The 22,327-nt window shown below is 45.8% G+C and overlaps 1 protein-coding gene across 2 annotated transcripts in view; it reads left to right on the top strand.

Moving 5' to 3' along the window:
* Window positions 1-7,814: 7,814 nt before the first annotated feature.
* Window positions 7,815-22,327, top strand: part of aqp3 (aquaporin 3 (Gill blood group)) — a 35,567-nt gene continuing 21,054 nt past the window's right edge. The window contains exons 1-2 of one of the 2 annotated variants that reach the window (XM_012962938.2): window positions 7,815-7,852; window positions 16,665-16,780. In XM_012962938.2, the coding sequence (XP_012818392.1) occupies window positions 16,673-16,780 (108 nt within the window). In that variant the 5' untranslated portion in view covers window positions 7,815-7,852; window positions 16,665-16,672. 2 annotated transcript variants of the gene reach the window in all.

Raw genomic sequence — 22,327 nt, 5'->3', positions numbered from 1 at the left:
TGTTGGTGCTTTATAAATAAATGTTAATAATAATAATAATAATGGCAGGGGATTTTCTGGCGTTTAGTAGCCGTGACAAGTAGCTGCAACAAGTAGCTCAGTGTGTCTTCACCCATAAGGAAAGTAGTTTTATGAGCAACTGACTGTGAGAAAATTGCAGTGAGCACATCTGCACTTTCAGCCTTACATAAACCTCCATATTGCCCAGGGGTGGGTTAGTGGGAGATGTTACTAGTGACGTCTGGTCTGGGGCCCTATATGATACAAGTGATCCCCATACTTGACCATTACTATCTGATACTATTACCGAGCCCATACCCCCCAACTGTCCCGCTTTGAGCAGGACAGTCCCGCTTTCTATAGCGCATCCCGCTGTCCCGGATAGTTCCCTGAATGTCCCGCATTTCCGTAATAGATTACGGAAATGCGGGACATTCATAGAACGGTCTGCGACAGCGGGATGCAGAGGTCTTGAGCTGAGCGCTCCGACTCCTTGCGCTGCTTCTCTTCTTATGCGGCTCCTTCTCCGGCGGTCCCAGGCCCATTTATAAGGTTGCGCCCGTGTGTAATGACGTCACACGTACACACGGGGCGCAACCTTATAAAAGGGCCTGGGACCGCCGGAGAAGGAGCCACATAAGAAGAGAAGCAGCGCAAGGAGTCGGAGCGTGTATGGGGGGCTCTGTGTATGGGGGGCTCTGTGTATGGGGGGCACTGTGTATGGGGGGCTCTGTATATAAAGGGTACTGTGTATGGGGGGCTCTGTGTTTGGGGGGCACTGTGTTTGGGGGCACTGTTTGGGGGGGCTCTGTGTATGGGGGGGGCTCTGTGTATGGGGGGGCACTGTGTATGGGGGGCTCTGTGTATGAAGGGCACTGTGTATGGGGGGCTCTGTGTATGAAGGGCACTGTGTATGGGGGGCACTGTGTATAAAGGGCACTGTGTATGGGGGGCTCTGTGTATGAGGGGTACTGCCTATGGGGGAAATTGGAGGCACTGTCTATGTGGTCAAGTGGGGGCACTTTCTATGGGGGGGTACTTTCTATGGGGGTATTGTCTATGGGGGACCTAGGGGGCACTGTGTATGGGGGGTACTGTCTCCCCTGTGTGGGGGGGCAAAACTGGTACATAGTTATAACTCACTTATAACTGACTGCCTTCTCTCTATATTTGTATTTATATGTAGGAGTTGCTATATTGTTTTCCTTAGGTAGTACAGTATGAGGGTATAGCACATTTGCATCTGATCCCACCATTTCAACTATATAAAAGAAAGAAAAAAATGGGTGTGTTAATTGGGGCGTGGCCACAAAAGTGGGCGTGGGAAAAAAAATTGCCGCGCTGCGTGCGCCAAATCTTTTTCTCCGTCTTTTCAGTTTTCAAATGTTGGGAGGTATGCGAGCCATATAGTACTGGTGCCCAAGCCCATACTGCTGGACTACCTGGCCTGGGCAAGTTGCTGTGTGTGATCTTTATTACTCCCAAGGGGACTGGGTATGGTACAGGCACTGCCAAGGGTAAGCAACGGGGCAATAAAGGCACAGAAAGCTCCCAGCTGCAATGCATTTACACATACTTACCCCCTGACTTGCCCCCTCACATGACACACGAGGCAGCCCCTCAGTGCAAGTTAATGAGGCCACATACCCCTCAGGGACTGATTAGCTTGTGCTTAGCCCACTGGCAGCCATGGTATCCTTAATCTGGCACCAACACATTCCTGTACTGACCCTCACTAACCCCGAATGAACAGCCCCTGACCAGCACGAGTGACAAACACCCCCGAATGAAGGAGGGACCGGGAAAGTGGGCGCCCTGGGTCATTATTCAGCCTTATGGCTCTGTGTTATATGGGAAGTCTCAAAGCAGAACAAATGTGTTAAGACCCAGTTGTGTGCATTCAGCATTCTTTTCCATCTCATTGGCTACAGAGTCATATGGGGGCTTCCCTTGGATGCCAGGAAACTAATATGGGGCAACTATGTCAGGCCCTATGTGTGCTTTCTCTCTCTAGTCTAGAACATTGGGTTTTATCCGGGAAACAATTCCATTCATCAGGGTGGGCTCATTGGGCTTTCCATTGGAGCAGCTACAGCTGGGAAAAAGTATTTAAATAAGTAATGGATCTATTATCCAGAAATACAGGACCCACAGACTGGCAGTCCATGCCTGCTATAGATTTAGGGTTCAGTGGCATAAATAAAGCCCCCCCAGACCCCATAATGCAGGGCGGCCCTGGCTCCTGAAGGGCCCCACTGCCACCGGGATCTGAGGGGACATAAAAGCGCCTGCCATCGCACTGCTGCCACTGCTTCCAGGTCACTGCCACGTGCACCAGGAAGTGACATCACATGCAACTATAAATGGCGGGGGCCACTGAAAGTTCCTCTGCAGGGGGGCCCCACAAACTCTAGTTACACCACTGTTAGGATTGCTGGAAACTTTGGGCAGGAAGGTGGGGCGGGGGGTCACTGGGCGGGAGCAGGCCACTGACGCCACGGGTATAGGATTATGATGTGGCGATTGGTGATTGGCCAATTGCTGCATCAATCTTGGAGAGTCCTGTCCAGTTTTTCAAATTGGTAAACCGGGCAGGCAGTTTTGACTTGGACAGCCCTACTGAAAACCAGGCTGTCTGGGTCAGAACCAGACAGGTGCCAGCCCTATATAGAGTCCTAACTAACCAATTTGTACTGTATGTGGTTCAGTATGACAGGCCCAAAGTCAGGTCTGAGTTTAGTATATAAGGTGTATTATTAGCATTAAAATACATTTTCTTGTAAAGTTCTGAAGCAAATACAGGATTTGGGGTAGGTTTCTCCAGTTATTGTTCCAAGTGCAGAGAATATGAAATCCTATGGGCTTGGGTGCAGTATTTGGCAGGAAATTCAAGCAATTAAAACCCTCAGATTTCCAGATAAACGTCACACAATTTAATAGTGAGATATGGTATAAAGCCAGATTCACAGAATTTGCACGGGAAGAAAAACACACTTTATGGCCAGTGAATGAATAATAAAGCCCCAGAGCGATAGAAATGATGGATAATAATAATAATAACTGTATGGCACTGAAGAAAGGCAATGTACAGTTCAAGCCAATGGTGTGAAGTCTGTCACATACACTTATATTCCCACGGCCAGGGAGCTTCTATGTTCTCAGGGTCTATTCTACTCTATGGGAATGGCAGGTTCCTATGCACAACTTTTTATTATGGGCTGGATTTATTTAATGGTTAAATGATTTCCTTTTTTCTGTAATAATGAAACAGTACCTGTACTTGATCCCAACTAAGATATAATTTCCCCTTATTGGGGCAGAACAGCCCTATTGGGTTTATTTCATGGTTAAATGATTCCCTTTTCTCTGTAATAATAAAACAGTACCTGTACTTGATCCCAACTAAGATATAATTACCCCTTATTGGGGCAGAACAGCCCTATTGGGTTTATTTAATGGTTAAATGATTCCCTTTTCTCTGTAATAATAAAACAGTACCTGTACTTGATCCCAACTAAGATATAATTTCCCCTTATTGGGGCAGAACAGCCCTATTGGGTTTATTTAATGGTTAAATGATTCCCTTTTCTCTGTAATAATAAAACAGTACCTGTACTTGATCCCAACTAAGATATAATTACCCCTTATTGGGGGCAGAACAGCCCTATTGGGTTTATTTAATGGTTAAATGATTCCCTTTTCTCTGTAATAATAAAACAGTACCTGTACTTGATCCCAACTAAGATATAATTACCCCTTATTGGGGGCAGAACAGCCCCTATTGGGTTTATTTAATGGTTAAATGATTCCCTTTTCTCTGTAATAATAAAACAGTACCTGTACTTGATCCCAACTAAGATATAATTACCCCTTATTGGGGCAGAACAGCCCTATTGGGTTTATTTCATGGTTAAATGATTCCCTTTTCTCTGTAATAATAAAACAGTACCTGTACTTGATCCCAACTAAGATATAATTACCCCTTATTGGGGGCAGAACAGCCCTATTGGGTTTATTTCATGGTTAAATGATTCCCTTTTCTCTGTAATAATAAAACAGTACCTGTACTTGATCCCAACTAAGATATAATTACCCCTTATTGGGGGCAGAACAGCCCTATTGGGTTTATTTCATGGTTAAATGATTCCCTTTTCTCTGTAATAATAAAACAGTACCTGTACTTGATCCCAACTAAAGGTGGCCATACACGCACCGATATTATCGTACGAAACCTCGTTTCGTACGATAATCGGTGCATGTATGGCATGTCGGCAGGAAGCTGCTGATATCGGATGACTCGCCGATCGGACGAGTTTGAAAATTTTGATGGCGCCCGACCAAAATTCTCCCTTCAGAGCTGAATCGGCAGAAGGAGGTAGAAATCCTATTGTTTCTACCTCCTTACCTGCGACCGATGGTCGTACGAAACATCGTCAGATCGTCACGTGTATGGCCACCTTTAGATATAATTACCCCTTATTGGGGGCAGAACTGTCCTATTGGGGTTATTTATTGTTGATATGATTTTATAGTAGACATAAGATATGAAGATTCAAATTGCGGAAAGACCTCTTATCCGAAAACCCCCAGGTCCTAAGCATTTTGTCTAACAGGTCCCATACCTGTGGATAAATATATATATCTAAATCTTTCCTAAAAAGTGCTATAACCTGAACTAACCTGCTCTTACTTTTCTCGTTCCCAGGATTCCTGCTCCCCGACTTCACTACTGGTCCCCCTAGGGCAGCACAGCTTGGGCTTGGGCCTTGTTAAGGTTGCCAACTCGGCCAGTGAAATATAAACTAAACGCAAAGATACAATATAACATGCTGTGAGGCCTGTGGCAAACCAAACAGTAATGAAAGAGAAGTGTGCCATACAGCGCCCCCAATGGTTACCCCAGTTAGAAACTTCCCATCCATAATCAATATCTTCTCTGTTACATTGCCCCACCCTAATTCCCCTCTGTGCCAGGGGTGTAGCAGCCATTAGGAACCAGTTGGTCGTACAGACAGTTTCTATTCCCCATAGCAAGTATAGTAGGCTGTTCCTGCTGAATTGTGCTTAGTACAGGGGAATCCCTATGCTGCCATAGTTTTATGGTATCTCTCTGTACAGGCTATGAGCAAACTTAGGGGCTGTTCCTGCTGAATTGTGCTTAGTACAGGGGAATCCCTATGTGCCATAGTTTTATGGTATCTCTCTGTACAGGCTATGGGCAAACTTAGGGGGCTGTTCCTGCTGAATTGTGCTTAGTACAGGGGAATCCCTATGTGCCATAGTTTTATGGTATCTCTCTGTACAGGCTATGAGCAAACTTAGGGGGCTGTTCCTGCTGAATTGTGCTTAGTACAGGGGAATCCCTATGCTGCCATAGTTTTATGGTATCTCTCTGTACAGGCTATGAGCAAACTTAGGGGGCTGTTCCTGCTGAATTGTGCTTAGTACAGGGGAATCCCTATGTGCCATAGTTTTATGGTATCTCTCTGTACAGGCTATGGGCAAACTTAGGGGGCTGTTCCTGCTGAATTGTGCTTAGTACAGGGGAATCCCTATGTGCCATAGTTTTATGGTATATCTCTGTACAGGCTATGAGCAAACTTAGGGGGCTGTTCCTGCTGAATTGTGCTTAGTACAGGGGAATCCCTATGTGCCATAGTTTTATGGTATCTCTCTGTACAGGCTATGAGCAAACTTAGGGGGCTGTTCCTACTGAATTGTGCTTAGTACAGGGGAATCCCTATGTGCCATAGTTTTATGGTATCTCTCTGTACAGGATTATAAATGCAATGTTGTTTGTACCGCCCTGGGCGAATGCCCCACAGTGAGGCTGTATATGGCGCGACTGCACAAGTGACACCCTTGCCCTATCAGTGAGCAGATAAAGCTCGCAGGGAACAGCTGCTTATCTGCACGAGACACAGATGTGTCGAACACAAGGCATTCTGGGAAAGGCTCCTGTGCCCACGACTGACTTTATTATTATATTGGTCTTTTATAACAAGTTTTCACCTTATATAACATTTTTTATTCTGCAGCTTTCATGAACTTCCCCTTTAATTTGGGTCTAAATAATAAAAGAAAGTTAGGAACCCACCATAAGGGGTCAGAATAACGTCCCTATAAATCCAGCGGCCCCTACACAGCAAAGCTGATGTTTCCTATCAGTCAGGGAGGAGCTTATCTCATTGCAGGGGAGGGGCTTGGGAGGGAGGGGCTTGGCCCTTATACGTGCTGCTGCCCACTCTCACGTGCAAAAGCCCAGTTTCCATGTTCTTTGCGCCTAAGTTTGAAGTTTTGAATATCTTCTGCCTGGGGAAGGGCACTGTGTTACGACATTAGCACATTGGGGCTCTGGGAGTGACTGTGCGTCCTGCAACATCTGATAAGGGTAGAGAGGAGTCTGGCCCCACCCCTCCGGGATCAGAGGGGCCCCCAGGGGGGAAATACATAAATGTTCACGGCACATTATTATATTGTGTAGCAATTATTATTGATATTGTACTGCAAAATACAATATATATTTCATCCTATCTGATCCCCCCATTGTAAGCAGCAGTCCGGCCCTGCTTTATGGCTGAGATTCTAGCTATCTGTATAACAGAGCATTCTGTCACAGTGGCACAGATCCTATCTGATCCCCCCATTGTAAGCAGCAGTCCTGCCCTGCTTTATGGCTGAGATTCTAGCTATCTGTATAACAGAGCATTCTGTCACAGTGGCACAGATCCTATCTGATCCCCCCATTGTAAGCAGCAGTCCTGCCCTGCTTTATGGCTGAGATTCTAGCTATCTGTATAACAGAGCATTCTGTCACAGTGGCACAGATCCTATCTGATCCCCCCATTGTAAGCAGCAGTCCTGCCCTGCTTTATGGCTGAGATTCTAGCTATCTGTATAACAGAGCATTCTGTCACAGTGGCACAGATCCTAAACACATTACTCTTCCAATATGCATTACAATTGCTTCTAAGCACTTAACAAGTTTTAAAAAGACAAAAGTCGTTTGAGTTCAACCCTTCTAAATAACCCCATATTTATATATACACAAAGATATACAGTCGTGCATATACACTCACATATATAACTATAAATACCAATACCTATAATAACTAACTGTCGCTCTTAAGGTCAGTTCCTCAAGTGTAAAGAGGTCTTGTTATTTGTTCATTTTTATGGGAAGAAGAGATCCCACAAAATCCAAGAAAGAAAGCTTTGCACTTGTTAGGAATCATGGAGCTCTATTTAGCCTTATATATAAGTAATACCCTTGGGTAGCAGCGTAACCTTTATGGCTACTAAGGGCTCAGGTTAAAGGTTTATATATAACACTGAGTGAATGTGCAGTGACAGGGGGGCATTTGATGGATGATTTTGTTGCCCTTTGAAGTCAGTTTGCAATAATCCCTTTCATAAATCAATATATGAACTTGTATATGTCTATCCAGTGTTAGCATTGTGTTTGATATGTATAATATTACTTTAGATGTAATTTGTTTATTTACAAGGATGGAGTGTCTGTAGATCAATATGTTTACCTTTCCCTGGAATTGGCATGGAACAGAAATAGATAAGGGGGTATATCAGGCTGCCTCGTGGCTATTGTTAGACTTTACTACGTGACAGTCTGGCTTTACTGCGCCGCCTGCTTTCAAGGAGTCTTTGGAGGAATATGCTCAGCTCCCCCTGCTAAGGTCCTAAGGATATTACACCTATAAGTGGGTGGGTTTCAGTGGAATATGATCTGCGGAGGAACAGTATAAATGGTCCCAACTTGGGCTCCTAGGGGCAGGGAAGAAGAAGGGAGGGAAGGAACATCCGAGGCCTCGGAACCCTGTGGCATCAGGGGCAAGTAAGATCATAGGGCAGGCAACTTAGAGTATCTGATAATAATTGTATAATATTGTATTATTGCCTAAAGGAATGAAAAGTCTGGACTTTGGGTAGGGCTGCCTCCTTTGTTGGTGGCAAAACCCAGAGAGATGGGGTGGGACACTGCCACGAGGGGCAGAACTGTCATGTCAGGGGTGAACCGGTGACATTATTATTATTATTTATATAGCGCCATCAGTTTATGCAGCGCTTTACAGAATAAAGGGGTACAAAAGACAGGTGGCACCCTAACTTTGGGGGTTTCTAGGGTGTAGGACCCTCCCTTTATCTGGCAATCTTTCATGTAAATATATGAATTTAAATTATAAGTTGGACAAATCAGTATATCACACACTACAGCAGCTTCACAACATATCATTCTATGTCCTTTATTTCTGCCTCACCTACTATACCCCATACTAGACATACATTAGACACATATATATATATATGCCAGTTTAGCTGTTTTTTGAATATAAGATAAGGCCATTACATCATGTGATTTATTAGCCTTGTTTGGATTTTTTGGATGACTTTTTGGATAGATTCTTACTTCCCCTTGAAATTGGGGAGGTGAGTGGGGGAGTGGTCGGGACACACCTTTTTAGTAATTTTGTATTTATTGGGATGTTTTATTGCGGCCATTTGTATCTTGAGAAAGGCTCTGGGCCAGAGCCGAAACGTTGATCAGATGGCAATATTGTAAAATAGACTGAGTTTTTAAGTCAAGGCCCTGGAGTGCGCTTACTTTTCATTGTATATGTGATATATCCCAAGCTGCCCCCGGGCACTATTCTATAGCGGTTTATGGTGAAGTCTGGAGTGCAGATCATTTTGCTATATATATAGCAATAAATATTCCGTGGCTGGCACACCCGGTGTCGGCCATGGAATATTTATTGCTGAATACTTAAGTTTTGGCTGTGCACCCCGTAAAGTTACAAGCTTTGGAGTGCAGACACTAAAAGGACGGATATATATATATATAATTTATATCTAGTATGGGGTATAGTAAGTGAGGCTGAAATAAAGGCCGACATACATAAGCCTGAACCACTAGTAGGGGCAGAAAGAGAAAACATCAGCACCAACTAGAAATGCAGGAGAAAGGCAATAATAGAGGGGCGTTTAAGGAGAATAATATCCCTTTAATGATAAAGTCAGGAATATTATGTACAGTTTCACAGGATTCAATAGGCCAGGTATAGCTGTGCCCATTCTGCAGCCATAACACTGACTGCTGGCTGTAGTTGCACGTGCCCTGGGCCCCTGAGTATTATAGGGGCCTCTCGGGAGTTAAATGTAAATACAATTTCTAACTGTGTATATATTGTGTAACAATAACATATTTTCAGTATACATATTAGCAAGGTTTTATCTGTGGCCCTCCAGCTCAGTTAGGGGCCCCCAGACCTGATATAAATACTCTGTTTCCATGGACAAAGCCACAGCAGGGGCCCAGTTTCAGCCGTGGGATTTGCCAGGGGGCTTGGCCAGTGTTCCAGGGGCCCTCCTGCTGTTGGGAACAAGTCTCCCTACTGAGTGGCAGCTAGGCACGGATATATATACAGCACATGAAACAGTTTATTCAGAACAGCCGGGGGTGGAGATGGGAGTTGCCCTATTTACTCCCCTTATTCTTAATTAGGCAGCACATAGTGACGCACTGGGCCAGTGTCCCACCGGGGAATCCTCTGGGGTCCCTTGTCCGTTACATGTACAACCAACACAATACCCCCATTGGTGTTAGACTCTTTCCAAGTTCTGTCTGAACTACATCTCCCAGCATCCTCGGCTAACCTTTATCCCGCCCAATGCCACACTAGGTGATTTCCAGAAAAAACTAAATGCTGAATTAACTTATTTAGTGGCTGGTACTGGGGCCTAAATGATCTGTTTCAGCCCTTAATAGTATTTATACAGACATCTGTGGGTATGTCCCTGTATTATACTATATAACATAAGCCCAGACTGGCAATGGGAAGTCTGAAATGATGGTGTAACTAGAGATGGAGCTGCCGTACCCCCGCACACCAATCAAACATCAGCGGTACTGTCGCACTGAAACTTAAAGGGATATGGTCATTACATTTTTGGGGTACTTTATATTTCTAAATGACACTGTTACTCAGCAAATAATTCCCTCTGCCATTTAACATTTTATTCTTGTACCAACAAATGTATTTGTAGCTGTAATATTGGTGTGTAGGCGCCATCTCAGTGCCTTGTGCCTGAGTCTGAGCTTTCAGCCAGCGCTACACATTAGAACTGCTTTCAGCTAACCTATTGTTTCTCCTACTCCCTTGTAACTGGAGGAGTCCCAAGCCGGACTTGGATTTCTTACTATTGAGTGCTATTCTGATACCTACTGGGAGCTGCTATCTTGCTCCCTTCCCATTGTTCTGCTGATCGGCTGCTGGGGGGGTGGTTGTTGGGGCCCCTGGGGTAGCAACCCTGCCAGCCTTGCACACCCCATTTCAACCCTGGCAACCAATACTGAAACCCAGGGTGTAACTATAAAAGGGTCAGAACCTGGGGGCGCTTGGATTGTCAGGGGCATAACTATCGATCCCTCATTCTGTTGCCCTCCAGCCATTTCCATAAATTTCTGACTGCCAGGAGCAGAATTAAAGGTTACAAATTCTGTGTAACCCAATAGGAAGTAGATAACATGTGGTTGAATGCAAACCGGGGTACCGCTAGCACGGGGGGTGGGGGGGGGCACAAACTCCTCCCACTCACATGCAAGAGCAGGAACAGACTCATCCTAAATATACATCTAGAAACAATCTGTAATCTTTAAAGGGGAAGTAAACCCTCCAAAAATGCTGCCTTTTGAAAGGTAGTTCTGAGCAACTTCCCAGTATTCATTTATTAAACATGTTCAGTGGTTTTATTTAGAAATGTAATTGTTATTGAAAGTTAACATGAAAGTGAATCCGATTTTTATGATGGTAAATTGCTTCACTGACCCGGGCACAGTAATTAGTGCCCCTTAAACATCATTTGTGTAGATCAATAACTGCCGCTCATTAGCTGGAGGGGTAATATTTGTCTCTAAAATGAGCAGCAGAGAGAATGTAGTTACACACAGCACCGGGGTTTATGTGGGGAGACAGTGAGCAGCGTCTGCCCCTTTGAGCCGCAGCAAGGCCTCCTGGGAGCAGAAGCAAATAGAATGGTTACTCTCTAGCTGAGAAGGGGCAGTTAAGGGGGGATCACTATATATAAATATATAAGGGGGGGGGGCAGTAATGAAATAGAGAAAGTACAGGGAAGAGCGACTAAGCTGATAAAGGGAATGGGCTCAGTTATGGGGAAAGGCTGGCCCAGTTGGGATTGGTTACACTGGGGGGGGGGGGGCAGTTAAGGGGGGGTCACTATATATAAATATATAAGGGGGGGGCAGTAATGAAATAGAGAAAGTACAGGGAAGAGCGACTAAGCTGATAAAGGGAATGGGCTCAGTTATGGGGAAAGGCTGGCCCAGTTGGGATTGGTTACACTGGGGAAGGGCAGTTAAGGGGGGGGGTCACTATATATAAATATATAAGGGGGGGGCAGTAATGAAATAGAGAAAGTACAGGGAAGAGCGACTAAGCTGATAAAGGGAATGGGCTCAGTTATGGGGAAAGGCTGGCCCAGTTGGGATTGGTTACACTGGGGAGGGGGCAGTTAAGGGGGGGGGTCACTATATATAAATATATAAGGGGGGGCTGTAATGAAATAGAGAAAGTACAGGGAAGAGCGACTAAGCTGATAAAGGGAATGGGCTCAGTTATGGGGAAAGGCTGGCCCAGTTGGATTGGTTACACTGGGGAAGGGGCAGTTAAGGGGGGGGGTCACTATATATAAATATATAAGGGGGGGCTGTAATGAAATAGAGAAAGTACAGGGAAGAGCGACTAAGCTGATAAAGGGAATGGGCTCAGTTATGGGGAAAGGCTGGCCCAGTTGGGATTGGTTACACTGGGGGGGGGCAGTTAAGGGGGGGGGGTCACTATATATAAATATATAAGGGGGGGGCAGTAATGAAATAGAGAAAGTACAGGGAAGAGTGACTAAGCTGATAAAGGGAATGGGCTCAGTTATGGGGAAAGGCTGGCCCAGTTGGGATTGGTTACACTGGGGGGGGGGCAGTTAAGGGGGGGTCACTATATATAAATATATAAGGGGGGGCAGTAATGAAATAGAGAAAGTACAGGGAAGAGTGACTAAGCTGATAAAGGGAATGGGCTCAGTTATGGGGAAAGGCTGGCCCAGTTGGGATTGGTTACACTGGGGGGGGGGAGGCAGTTAAGGGGGGGTCACTATATATAAATATATAAGGGGGGGCAGTAATGAAATAGAGAAAGTACAGGGAAGAGCGACTAAGCTGATAAAGGGAATGGGCTCAGTTATGGGGAAAGGCTGGCCCAGTTGGGATTGGTTACACTGGGGAAGGGGCAGTTAAGGGGGGGTCACTATATATAAATATATAAGGGGGGGGCAGTAATGAAATAGAGAAAGTACAGGGAAGAGCGACTAAGCTGATAAAGGGAATGGGCTCAGTTATGGGAAAGGCTGGCCCAGTTGGGATTGGTTACACTGGGGAAGGGGCAGTTAAGGGGGGGTCACTATATATAAATATATAAAGGGGGGGCAGTAATGAAATAGAGAAAGTACAGAGAAGAGCGACTAAGCTGATAAAGGGAATGGGCTCAGTTATGGGGAAAGGCTGGCCCAGTTGGGATTGGTTACACTGGGGGGGGCAGTTAAGGGGGGGTCACTATATATAAATATATAAGGGGGGGCAGTAATGAAATAGAGAAAGTACAGGGAAGAGCGACTAAGCTGATAAAGGGAATGGGCTCAGTTATGGGGAAAGGCTGGCCCAGTTGGGATTGGTTACACTGGGGGGGGCAGTTAAGGGGGGGGTCACTATATATAAATATATAAGGGGGGGCAGTAATGAAATAGAGAAAGTACAGAGAAGAGCGACTAAGCTGATAAAGGGAATGGGCTCAGTTATGGGGAAAGGCTGGCCCAGTTGGGATTGGTTACACTGGGGGGGGGGGCAGTTAAGGGGGGGTCACTATATATAAATATATAAAGGGGCTTTTTGATGTTTTATTCCCCAGTAGATCCTTCACTTTTCCTCTGAATAACAGGTTATATTTAACCAAAAAGAACAAACTTGATTTTTTTTTCCAAACTCAACTACTACGTCCCTATATTAATAGTAAATAACACACTGAGTATACAGATACGACACTGCAAATAAGGAAGCCGTACTCTATCCATAAAATACATTGCCCCTAGCACTCTTACTGGCAGGCCATTCCATGCACCCACTAACCCCAAAGAAACATTCACTCCCTGCAGGCAGTCAGACCTCCCTATGTGGCAGTTTCAGGTACTTAGTGAATGGGCTCAGACTGCACAGCTGGAAGGCCCCGGGGGTAAGGTTTGTGCAGATCTGAATACCTGGTGCTGGCGGAAAGATTACACAGCGCAATGGAATGGGTGGGGCCTGAGAATATGTGTCCCCAAATTAGGGGCTATTAAGTCAGTTTAGGGATTAAGTCTATGTGACACTTTCACACAGGGAGGCAAATAAGTGCAACTGCCCCTCTGCATGTCTGACTGTCGCTCATGTCATTACATTTTCCAATCTGCACTGACTCTTACCAACCACTTGCCACAGTGAACCTGCCCCACATAGCCCCCCATTTTATAACTGTGGCCCTTGACTTCTTCCTGTGTCAGTGTTTGTGCAAAGATATCACCAGAGGGGGGGGGCTGGCATCACCAATGAGGAGTTGTTCATCTTGCCCTAATGCCTCCATCTTGCCCTACTGTCTCCATCTTGCCCTAATGCCTCCATCTTGCCCTACTGTCTCCATCTTGCCCTACTGCCTTCATCTTGCCCTAATACCTCCATCTTGCCCTGCTGTCTCCATCTTGCCCTACTGCCTCCATCTTGCCCTACTGCATTCATCTCGCCCTACTGCATTCATCTCGCCCTACTGTCTCCATCTTGCCCTACTGCCTCCATCTTGCCCTACTGCCTCCATCTTGCCCTCCTGCTTTCATCTCGCCCTACTGTCTCCATCTTGTCCTACTGCCTTCATCTTGCCCTACTGTCTCCATCTTGCCCTACTGTCTTCATCATGTCCTACTGCCTCCATCTTGCCTTACTGCCCCTGTCTTGCCCTGCTGTCTCCATCTTGCCCTGCTGTCTCCATCTTGCCCTACTGCCTTCATCTTGCCCTACCGCGTCCATCTTGCCCTACTGTCTCCATCTTGCCCTACAGTCTCCATCTTACCCTGCTGTCTACATCTTGCCCTACTGTCGCCATTATGCCCTACTGTCTCCATCTTGCCCTGCTGTCTCCATCTTGCCCTACTGCCTTCATCTTGCCCTACCATGTCCATCTTGCCCTACTGTCTCCATTTTGCCCTACAGTCTCCATCTTACCCTGCTGTTTACATCTTGCCCTACTGTCTCCATTATGCCCTACTGTCTCCATCTTGCCCTGCTGTCTCCATCTTGCCCTACTGCCTTCATCTTGCCCTACTGCCTTCATCTTGCCCTACCACGTCCATCTTGCCCTACTGTCTCCATCTTGCCCTACAGTCTCCATCTTACCCTGCTGTCTCCATCTTGCCCTACTGTCTCCATCTTGCCCTACAGTCTCCATCTTACCCTGCTGTCTCCATCTTGCCCTACTGTCTCCATCCTGCCCTACTGTCTCCATCCTGCCCTACTGTCTCCATCTTATCCTACTGCCTCCATCTTGCCCTACTGCCTCCATCTTGCCCTGCTGCCCTCACGCTTGCCCTACTGTCTCCATCTTGTCCTACTGCCTCCATCTTGCTCTACTGTCTCCATCTTGCCCTACTGTCTCCATCTTGCCCTACTGTCTCCATCCTGCCCTACTGTCTCCATCTTATCCTACTGCCTCCATCTTGCCCTACTGCCTCCATCTTGCCCTGCTGCCCTCACGCTTGCCCTACTGTCTCCATCTTGCCCTACTGTCTCCATCTTGCCCTACTGGCTCCATCTTGTCCTACTGCCTCCATCTTGCCCTACTGTCTCCATCTTGCCCTACTGTCTCCATCTTGCCCTACTGCCTCCATCTTGCCCTACTGTCTCCATCTTGCCCTACTGTCTCCATCTTGTCCTACTGCCTCCATCTTGCCCTACTGTCTCCATCTTGCCCTACTGTCTCCATCTTGTCCTACTGCCTCCATCTTGCCCTACTGTCTCCATCTTGCCCTACTGTCTCCATCTTGTCCTACTGTCTCCATCTTGCCCTACTGCCTCCATCTTGCCCTACTGTCTCCATCTTGCCCTACTGTCTCCATCTTGTCCTACTGTCTCCATCTTGCCCTACTGTCTCCATCTTGCCCTACTGTCTCCATCTTGCCCTACTGTCTCCATCTTGTCCTACTGCCTACATCTTGCCCTACTGTCTCCATCTTGTCCTACTGCCTCCATCTTGCCCTACTGTCTCCATCTTGCCCTACTGTCTCCATCTTGCCCTACTGTCTCCATCTTGTCCTACTGCCTCCATCTTGCCCTACTGTCTCCATCTTGCCCTACTGTCTCCATCTTGTCCTACTGCCTCCATCTTGCCCTACTGTCTCCATCTTGCCCTACTGCCTCCATCTTGCCCTACTGTCTCCATCTTGCCCTACTGTCTCCATCTTGTCCTACTGTCTCCATCTTGCCCTACTGTCTCCATCTTGCCCTACTGTCTCCATCTTGCCCTACTGTCTCCATCTTGTCCTACTGCCTCCACCTTGCCCTACTGTCTCCATCTTGCCCTACTGTCTCCATCTTGTCCTACTGTCTCCATCTTGCCCTACTGTCCTCCATCTTGTCCTACTGTCTCCATCTTGCCCTACTGTCCCCATCTTGCCCTACTGTCTCCATCTTGCCCTACTGTCTCCATCTTGCCCTACTGTCTCCATCTTGCCCTACTGTCTCCATCTTGCCCTACTGTCTCCATCTTGTCCTACTGCCTCCATCTTGCCCTGCTGCCCCCACGCTTGCCCTACTGCCTCCAGCTAATAGAGCTCCTATTGTCCCCAATATTCCTACCAACAAGGTGTGGAATGTCTGCCCTGTCCCACAATGTATAAAGCCCCATTTTATCTAAAAACCATCTGTGGCTCCAGCAACAGCAGCCAATCACTATGGCCCTTCCTACAGACAGCACAACATTCTGCAGCCAATCACTAAGAGGGATCAGTGACTGCTCAACTGCACCTAATTCTGGACTTTGTAAAGGAATTTGCAGTGGGGAATAAGCCAAATCTACCCCCTAATAACCAGCCCAATACAGTCTCTGGAATGTGTCACTTTGCAGCCAAAAATGCTACAATTACAACTAATGGGGTAACTAGAAAGGACAGGGTCCCACACAGCAAACATATTTTAGGGTCACTGGATCCCTATAGAACTTGTGACCCCCAGCAGCCATAGGGGCAGCATCCTCTATAGCTACTAATCCTCTAATACTCCCTACTCTGTACCACAGAGAATGGGGAGTTAGAAACAAGTTACATTTTTTGCCACATATATTGGTGGGAATACTTTCCCTTTACGGTGTAAGGAATAGGGAATCCTTAGCAATAAGTCCAGGCGTTCCGGCTGGTACAGAGGAGCAGAATAGGGTGCTGGGTGGGGAGTGTCCCAGGGCAGATATGGGAGGTGTCAGTGGCACAATATAAGCACAATCAGTGAGTGAGTGAGTAGTTTGCACGGTGCTGCCGAGAGCTGATCTGCCCCTCTCTCCCCCCAGGACTCAGAATGGGACGCCAGAAGGATTTTATCAACAAATGCAACCAGTTGCTGAGACTGAGGAACAAGCTGCTGAGACAGGCGCTGTCGGAGTGTCTGGGGACTCTCATTCTGGTGGTACGTACAGCTACACATTGACTGAACCCTTCTGCCCTCACACTGGCACTGCCCCCCTTGGCACCATGTTGCCCCTGAGATGCTTAGCTGCCCATCTCTCAGGGCTCCTTCAGGTCATCTTGCTTTCTATGCCCCTGGGAGCAACGTATGTGGCCGTTATCTCTGGCTATACAACAGCACAGGAGCTTACAATCTAATTATTGTGCCTTAATTTGATGCAGAACTGAGTGTCTCCATTAAGCAGAATATTTCTTTTAATAAATATATTTAGGTTTTCTTAAAATTGGATATTTAAAACACATGTTGTTTTGTTTCCTTTGCATTGTTAAGCTTTCTTATATCATGCAAGTAGCTAAATACATTCTTAAAAGATCTCAGCCATAAAGCAGGGCAGGACTGCTGCTTACAATGGGGGGATCAGATAGGATCTGTGCCACTGTGACAGAATGCTCTGTTATACAGATAGCTAGAATCTCAGCCATAAAGCAGGGCAGGACTGCTGCTTACAATGGGGGGATCAGATAGGATCTGTGCCACTGTGACAGAATGCTCTGTTATACAGATAGCTAGAATCTCAGCCATAAAGCAGGGCAGGACTGCTGCTTACAATGGGGGGATCAGATAGGATCTGTGCCACTGTGACAGAATGCTCTGTTATACAGATAGCTAGAATCTCAGCCATAAAGCAGGGCAGGACTGCTGCTTACAATGGGGGGATCAGATAGGATCTGTGCCACTGTGACAGAATGCTCTGTTATACAGATAGCTAGAATCTCAGCCATAAAGCAGGGCAGGACTGCTGCTTACAATGGGGGGATCAGATAGGATCTGTGCCACTGTGATAGAATGCTCTGTTATACAGATAGCTAGAATCTCAGCCATAAAGCAGGGCAGGACTGCTGCTTACAATGGGGGGGTCAGATAGGATCTGTGCCACTGTGACAGAATGCTCTGTTATACAGATAGCTAGAATCTCAGCCATAAAGCAGGGCAGGACTGCTGCTTACAATGGGGGGATCAGATAGGATCTGTGCCACTGTGACAGAATGCTCTGTTATACAGATAGCTAGAATCTCAGCCATAAAGCAGGGCAGGACTGCTGCTTACAATGGGGGGATCAGATAGGATCTGTGCCACTGTGACAGAATGCTCTGTTATACAGATAGCTAGAATCTCAGCCATAAAGCAGGGCAGGACTGCTGCTTACAATGGGGGGATCAGATAGGATCTGTGCCACTGTGACAGAATGCTCTGTTATACAGATAGCTAGAATCTCAGCCATAAAGCAGGGCAGGACTGCTGCTTACAATGGGGGGGGGATCAGATAGGATCTGTGCCACTGTGACAGAATGCTCTGTTATACAGATAGCTAGAATCTCAGCCATAAAGCAGGGCAGGACTGCTGCTTACAATGGGGGGATCAGATAGGATCTGTGCCACTGTGACAGAATGCTCTGTTATACAGATAGCTAGAATCTCAGCCATAAAGCAGGGCAGGACTGCTGCTTACTATGGGGGGATCAGAGAGGATCTGTGCCACTGTGACAGAATGCTCTGTTATACAGATAGCTAGAATCTCAGCCATAAAGCACGGCAGGACTGCTGGGATCAGAGAGGATCGGTATTACAGTACATATGGGGTGAATATCACATGCAGGTGTGAGAGTGAAACACATGGATCTGCCCAAATTTCCCTGCTCCTAACGCACATTCCATGGGACAATGGCTGTTTTTGGCTGAGAATTTACTCGACAGAATGTAGCAGTCAGATACAAGCGGCTCATACAGTTACATTTGGTTATCTACATATTTCCGTTATCTGCACTAATTTTTTTGCATGTTCATATTTTTTTTTCTGATAAACACGTTTTGGACAGAATTTTCCGCACTGGAGAAACTGATAATACTATAAACGCAAGTCTTATAAATACAGGCAGTAACGTGAAGCCGTGTCACATTGTGGGCTTTGTCCTGTAGATATATATACCCCTGGGTTTGTCCTGTAGATATATATACCCCTGGGTTTGATCTGTAGATATATATACCCCTGGGTTTGTCCTGTAGATATATATACCCCTGGGTTTCTCCTGTAGATATATATACCCCTGGGTTTGATCTGTAGATATATATACCCCTGGGTTTGTCCTGTAGATATATATACCCCTGGGTTTCTCCTGTAGATATATATACCCCTGGGTTTGTCCTGTAGATATATATACCCCTGGGTTTGTCCTGTAGATATATATACCCCTGGGTTTGATCTGTAGATATATATACCCCTGGGTTTGTCCTGTAGATATATATACCCCTGGGTTTGTCCTGTAGATATATATACCCCTGGGGTTTCTCCTGTAGATATATATACCCCTGGGTTTGATCTGTAGAATATATATTACCCCTGGTTTGTCCTGGTAGATATATATAACCCTGGTTTGTCCTGTAGATATATATACCCCTGGGTTTGTCCTGTAGATATATATACCCCTGGGTTTGTCCTGTAGATATATATACCCCTGGGTTTGTCCTGTAGATATATATACCCCTGGGTTTGTCCTGTAGATATATATACCCCTGGGTTTCTCCTGTAGATATATATACCCCTGGGTTTGATCTGTAGATATATATACCCCTGGGTTTGTCCTGTAGATATATATACCCCTGGGTTTGTCCTGTAGATATATATACCCCTGGGTTTGTCCTGTAGATATATATACCCCTGGGTTTGTCCTGTAGATATATATACCCCTGGGTTTGTCCTGTAGATATATATACCCCTGGGTTTGTCCTGTAGATATATATACCCCTGGGTTTGATCTGTAGATATATATACCCCTGGGTTTGATCTGTAGATATATATACCCCTGGGTTTGTCCTGTAGATATATATACCCCTGGGTTTGTCCTGTAGATATATATATCCCGGGGTTTGTCTGTAGATATATATACCCCTGGGTTTGTCCTGTAGATATATATACCCCTGGGTTTGTCCTGTAGATATATATATTACCCTGGGTTTGATCTGTAGATATATATACCCCTGGGTTTGCCTGTAGATATATATACCCCTGGGTTTGTCCTGTAGATATATATACCCTGGGTTTGTCTGTATATATATATACCCCTGGGTTTGTCCTATAGATATATATACCTGGGTTTGATCTGTAGATATATATACCCTGGTTTGCCTGTAGATATATATACCCCTGGGTTTGTCCTGTAGATATATAATACCCTGGGTTTGTCCTGTAGATATATATACCCCTGGGTTTGATCCTGTAGATATATATACCCCTGGTTTGCCTGTAGATATATATACCCCTGGGTTTGTCCTGTAGATATATATATACCCCTGGGTTTGATCTGTAGATATATATACCCCTGGGTTTGCCTGTAGATATATATACCCCTGGGTTTGATCTGTAGATATATATACCCCTGGGTTTGTCCTGTAGATATATATACCCCTGGGTTTGATCTGTAGATATATATACCCCTGGGTTTGTCCTGTAGATATATATACCCCTGGGTTTGTCCTGTAGATATATATACCCCTGGGTTTGATCTGTAGATATATATACCCCTGGGTTTGCCTGTAGATATATATACCCCTGGGTTTGTCCTGTAGATATATATACCCCCCTCCCTGTAGATACCCTGGGTTTGTCCTGTAGATATATATACCCCTGGGTTTGCCTGTAGATATATATACCCTGGGTTTGATCTGTAGATATATATACCCCTGGGTTTGCCTATATATACCCCTGGGTTTGTCTGTAGATATATATACCCCTGGGTTTGTCCTGTAGATATATATACCCCTGGGTTTGCCTGTAGATATATATACCCCTGGGTTTGCCTGTAGATATATATACCCCTGGGTTTGATCTGTAGATATATATACCCCCTGGTTGCCTGTAGATATATATACCCCCCTGTAGATATATATACCCTGGGTTTGGTCCTGTAGATATATATACCCCTGGGTTTCTCCTGTATATATATATACCCCTGGGTTTGTCCTGTAGATATATATTACCCTGGGTTTCTGTAGATATATATACCCCCTGTTTGTCCTGTAGATATATATACCCTGTAGATATATATACCCTGGGTTTCTGTAGATATATATACCCCTGGGTTTGTCCTGTAGATATATACCCCTGGGTTTGTGATATATATACCCCTGGGTTTGTCCTGTAGATATATATACCCCCTGTCTGTAGATATATATACCCTGGGTTGTCCTGTAGATATATATACCCCTGGGTAGATATATATACCCCTGGTTTGTCCTGTAGATATATATACCCCTGGGTTGTCCCTGTCCTGTAGATATATATACCCTGGGTTTATCCTGTGATATACCCCTGGTTTTGATCTGTAGATATATATACCCTGGGTTTTCTGTAGATATATTCCTGTTTCTGTAGATATATATACCCCTGGGTTTGTCCTGTAACCTGGGTTTCCTGTGATATATACCCTGGGGATCTGTAATGATCCTGTGTAGATATATATACCCTGGTTTTCCTGAGATTTACCCTGGTTTTCCTGTAGATATATATACCCCTGGGTTTGTCCTGTAGATATATATACCCCTGGGTTTCTCCTGTAGATATATATACCCCTGGGTTTGTCCTGTAGATATATATACCCCTGGGTTTCTCCTGGGGTTATAGTTACCCAGTGAGGGCTATAGGTGCAAGTGGCTAAGGGGTCCCTAATTCCTGGCTGTTCAGCTCCTCAGAGCAGGTGGGGTGGGTGCGTCGGCACTGCCTGCCGGTTGCTAGGGAACATGTCGGGACATAGGTACCTTTGTGAATAGCGCCTGTTCCAGCTCAGCTGAGTTGCAATGAGCCCCCTTGTGTAGTTCCTATAAGGGGAGTCAGTGTTTTGCAGATAAACAGACTGTGTAACATTATGAACCCCGCGCTTGTTCTATATGGGTTGGACCTCCCTGCGGAGCTGGACTGGGAGAAAGGGCTCATTACCCCGGGAAGGTGGCGACTTTCCATGAGGAGACAAAGTTCCAGACTTTTTATAAACAGTCGTTCCCTTTACCCGACGCTGTAACTAAGGATTCTGGGGGTTGTAGTTCAGCAATTTCCATTGAACAGGCATCTCTCAAGCTGTAGCTGAACTACAACTCCCAGATTGTGAAACAGGTGCCCGAACCCTTTGAATATTATATCGATTCTGACTGGGAATGCTGGGAACTGTGGTGCCCCAAGATCTTTCCCTTATGGGTAAAAATGAATATTTCATGCCAGTGGCACACAGTGACTTGCCCCCCCTCCGGGGATAGTTTAGGGCTTGGGGATGAGATGTTTGTTGTGTTGATGCAGAAGCCCTGGCACATAATGTAGCAATGCTATAATTACTATAATAACAATAAATGGGGCAGCGGCACGTTCGGTCGGAGAGTCACTTACCTAACTCAGTGGGTGACGGCGGCGGTGCCATCACTTTAATCCCAATTAATCGCAGGGCAGTGCAGCTTCCCAAAGCCTCACTGGGCATTTCCTTATGCCAACTCCCATTAGTGTCT

Source organism: Xenopus tropicalis, chromosome 1 (assembly GCF_000004195.4).
Source record: "Xenopus tropicalis strain Nigerian chromosome 1, UCB_Xtro_10.0, whole genome shotgun sequence".
Lineage (NCBI taxonomy): Eukaryota > Metazoa > Chordata > Amphibia > Anura > Pipidae > Xenopus > Xenopus tropicalis.
This window is presented reverse-complemented; position numbering and strand designations above follow the sequence as displayed.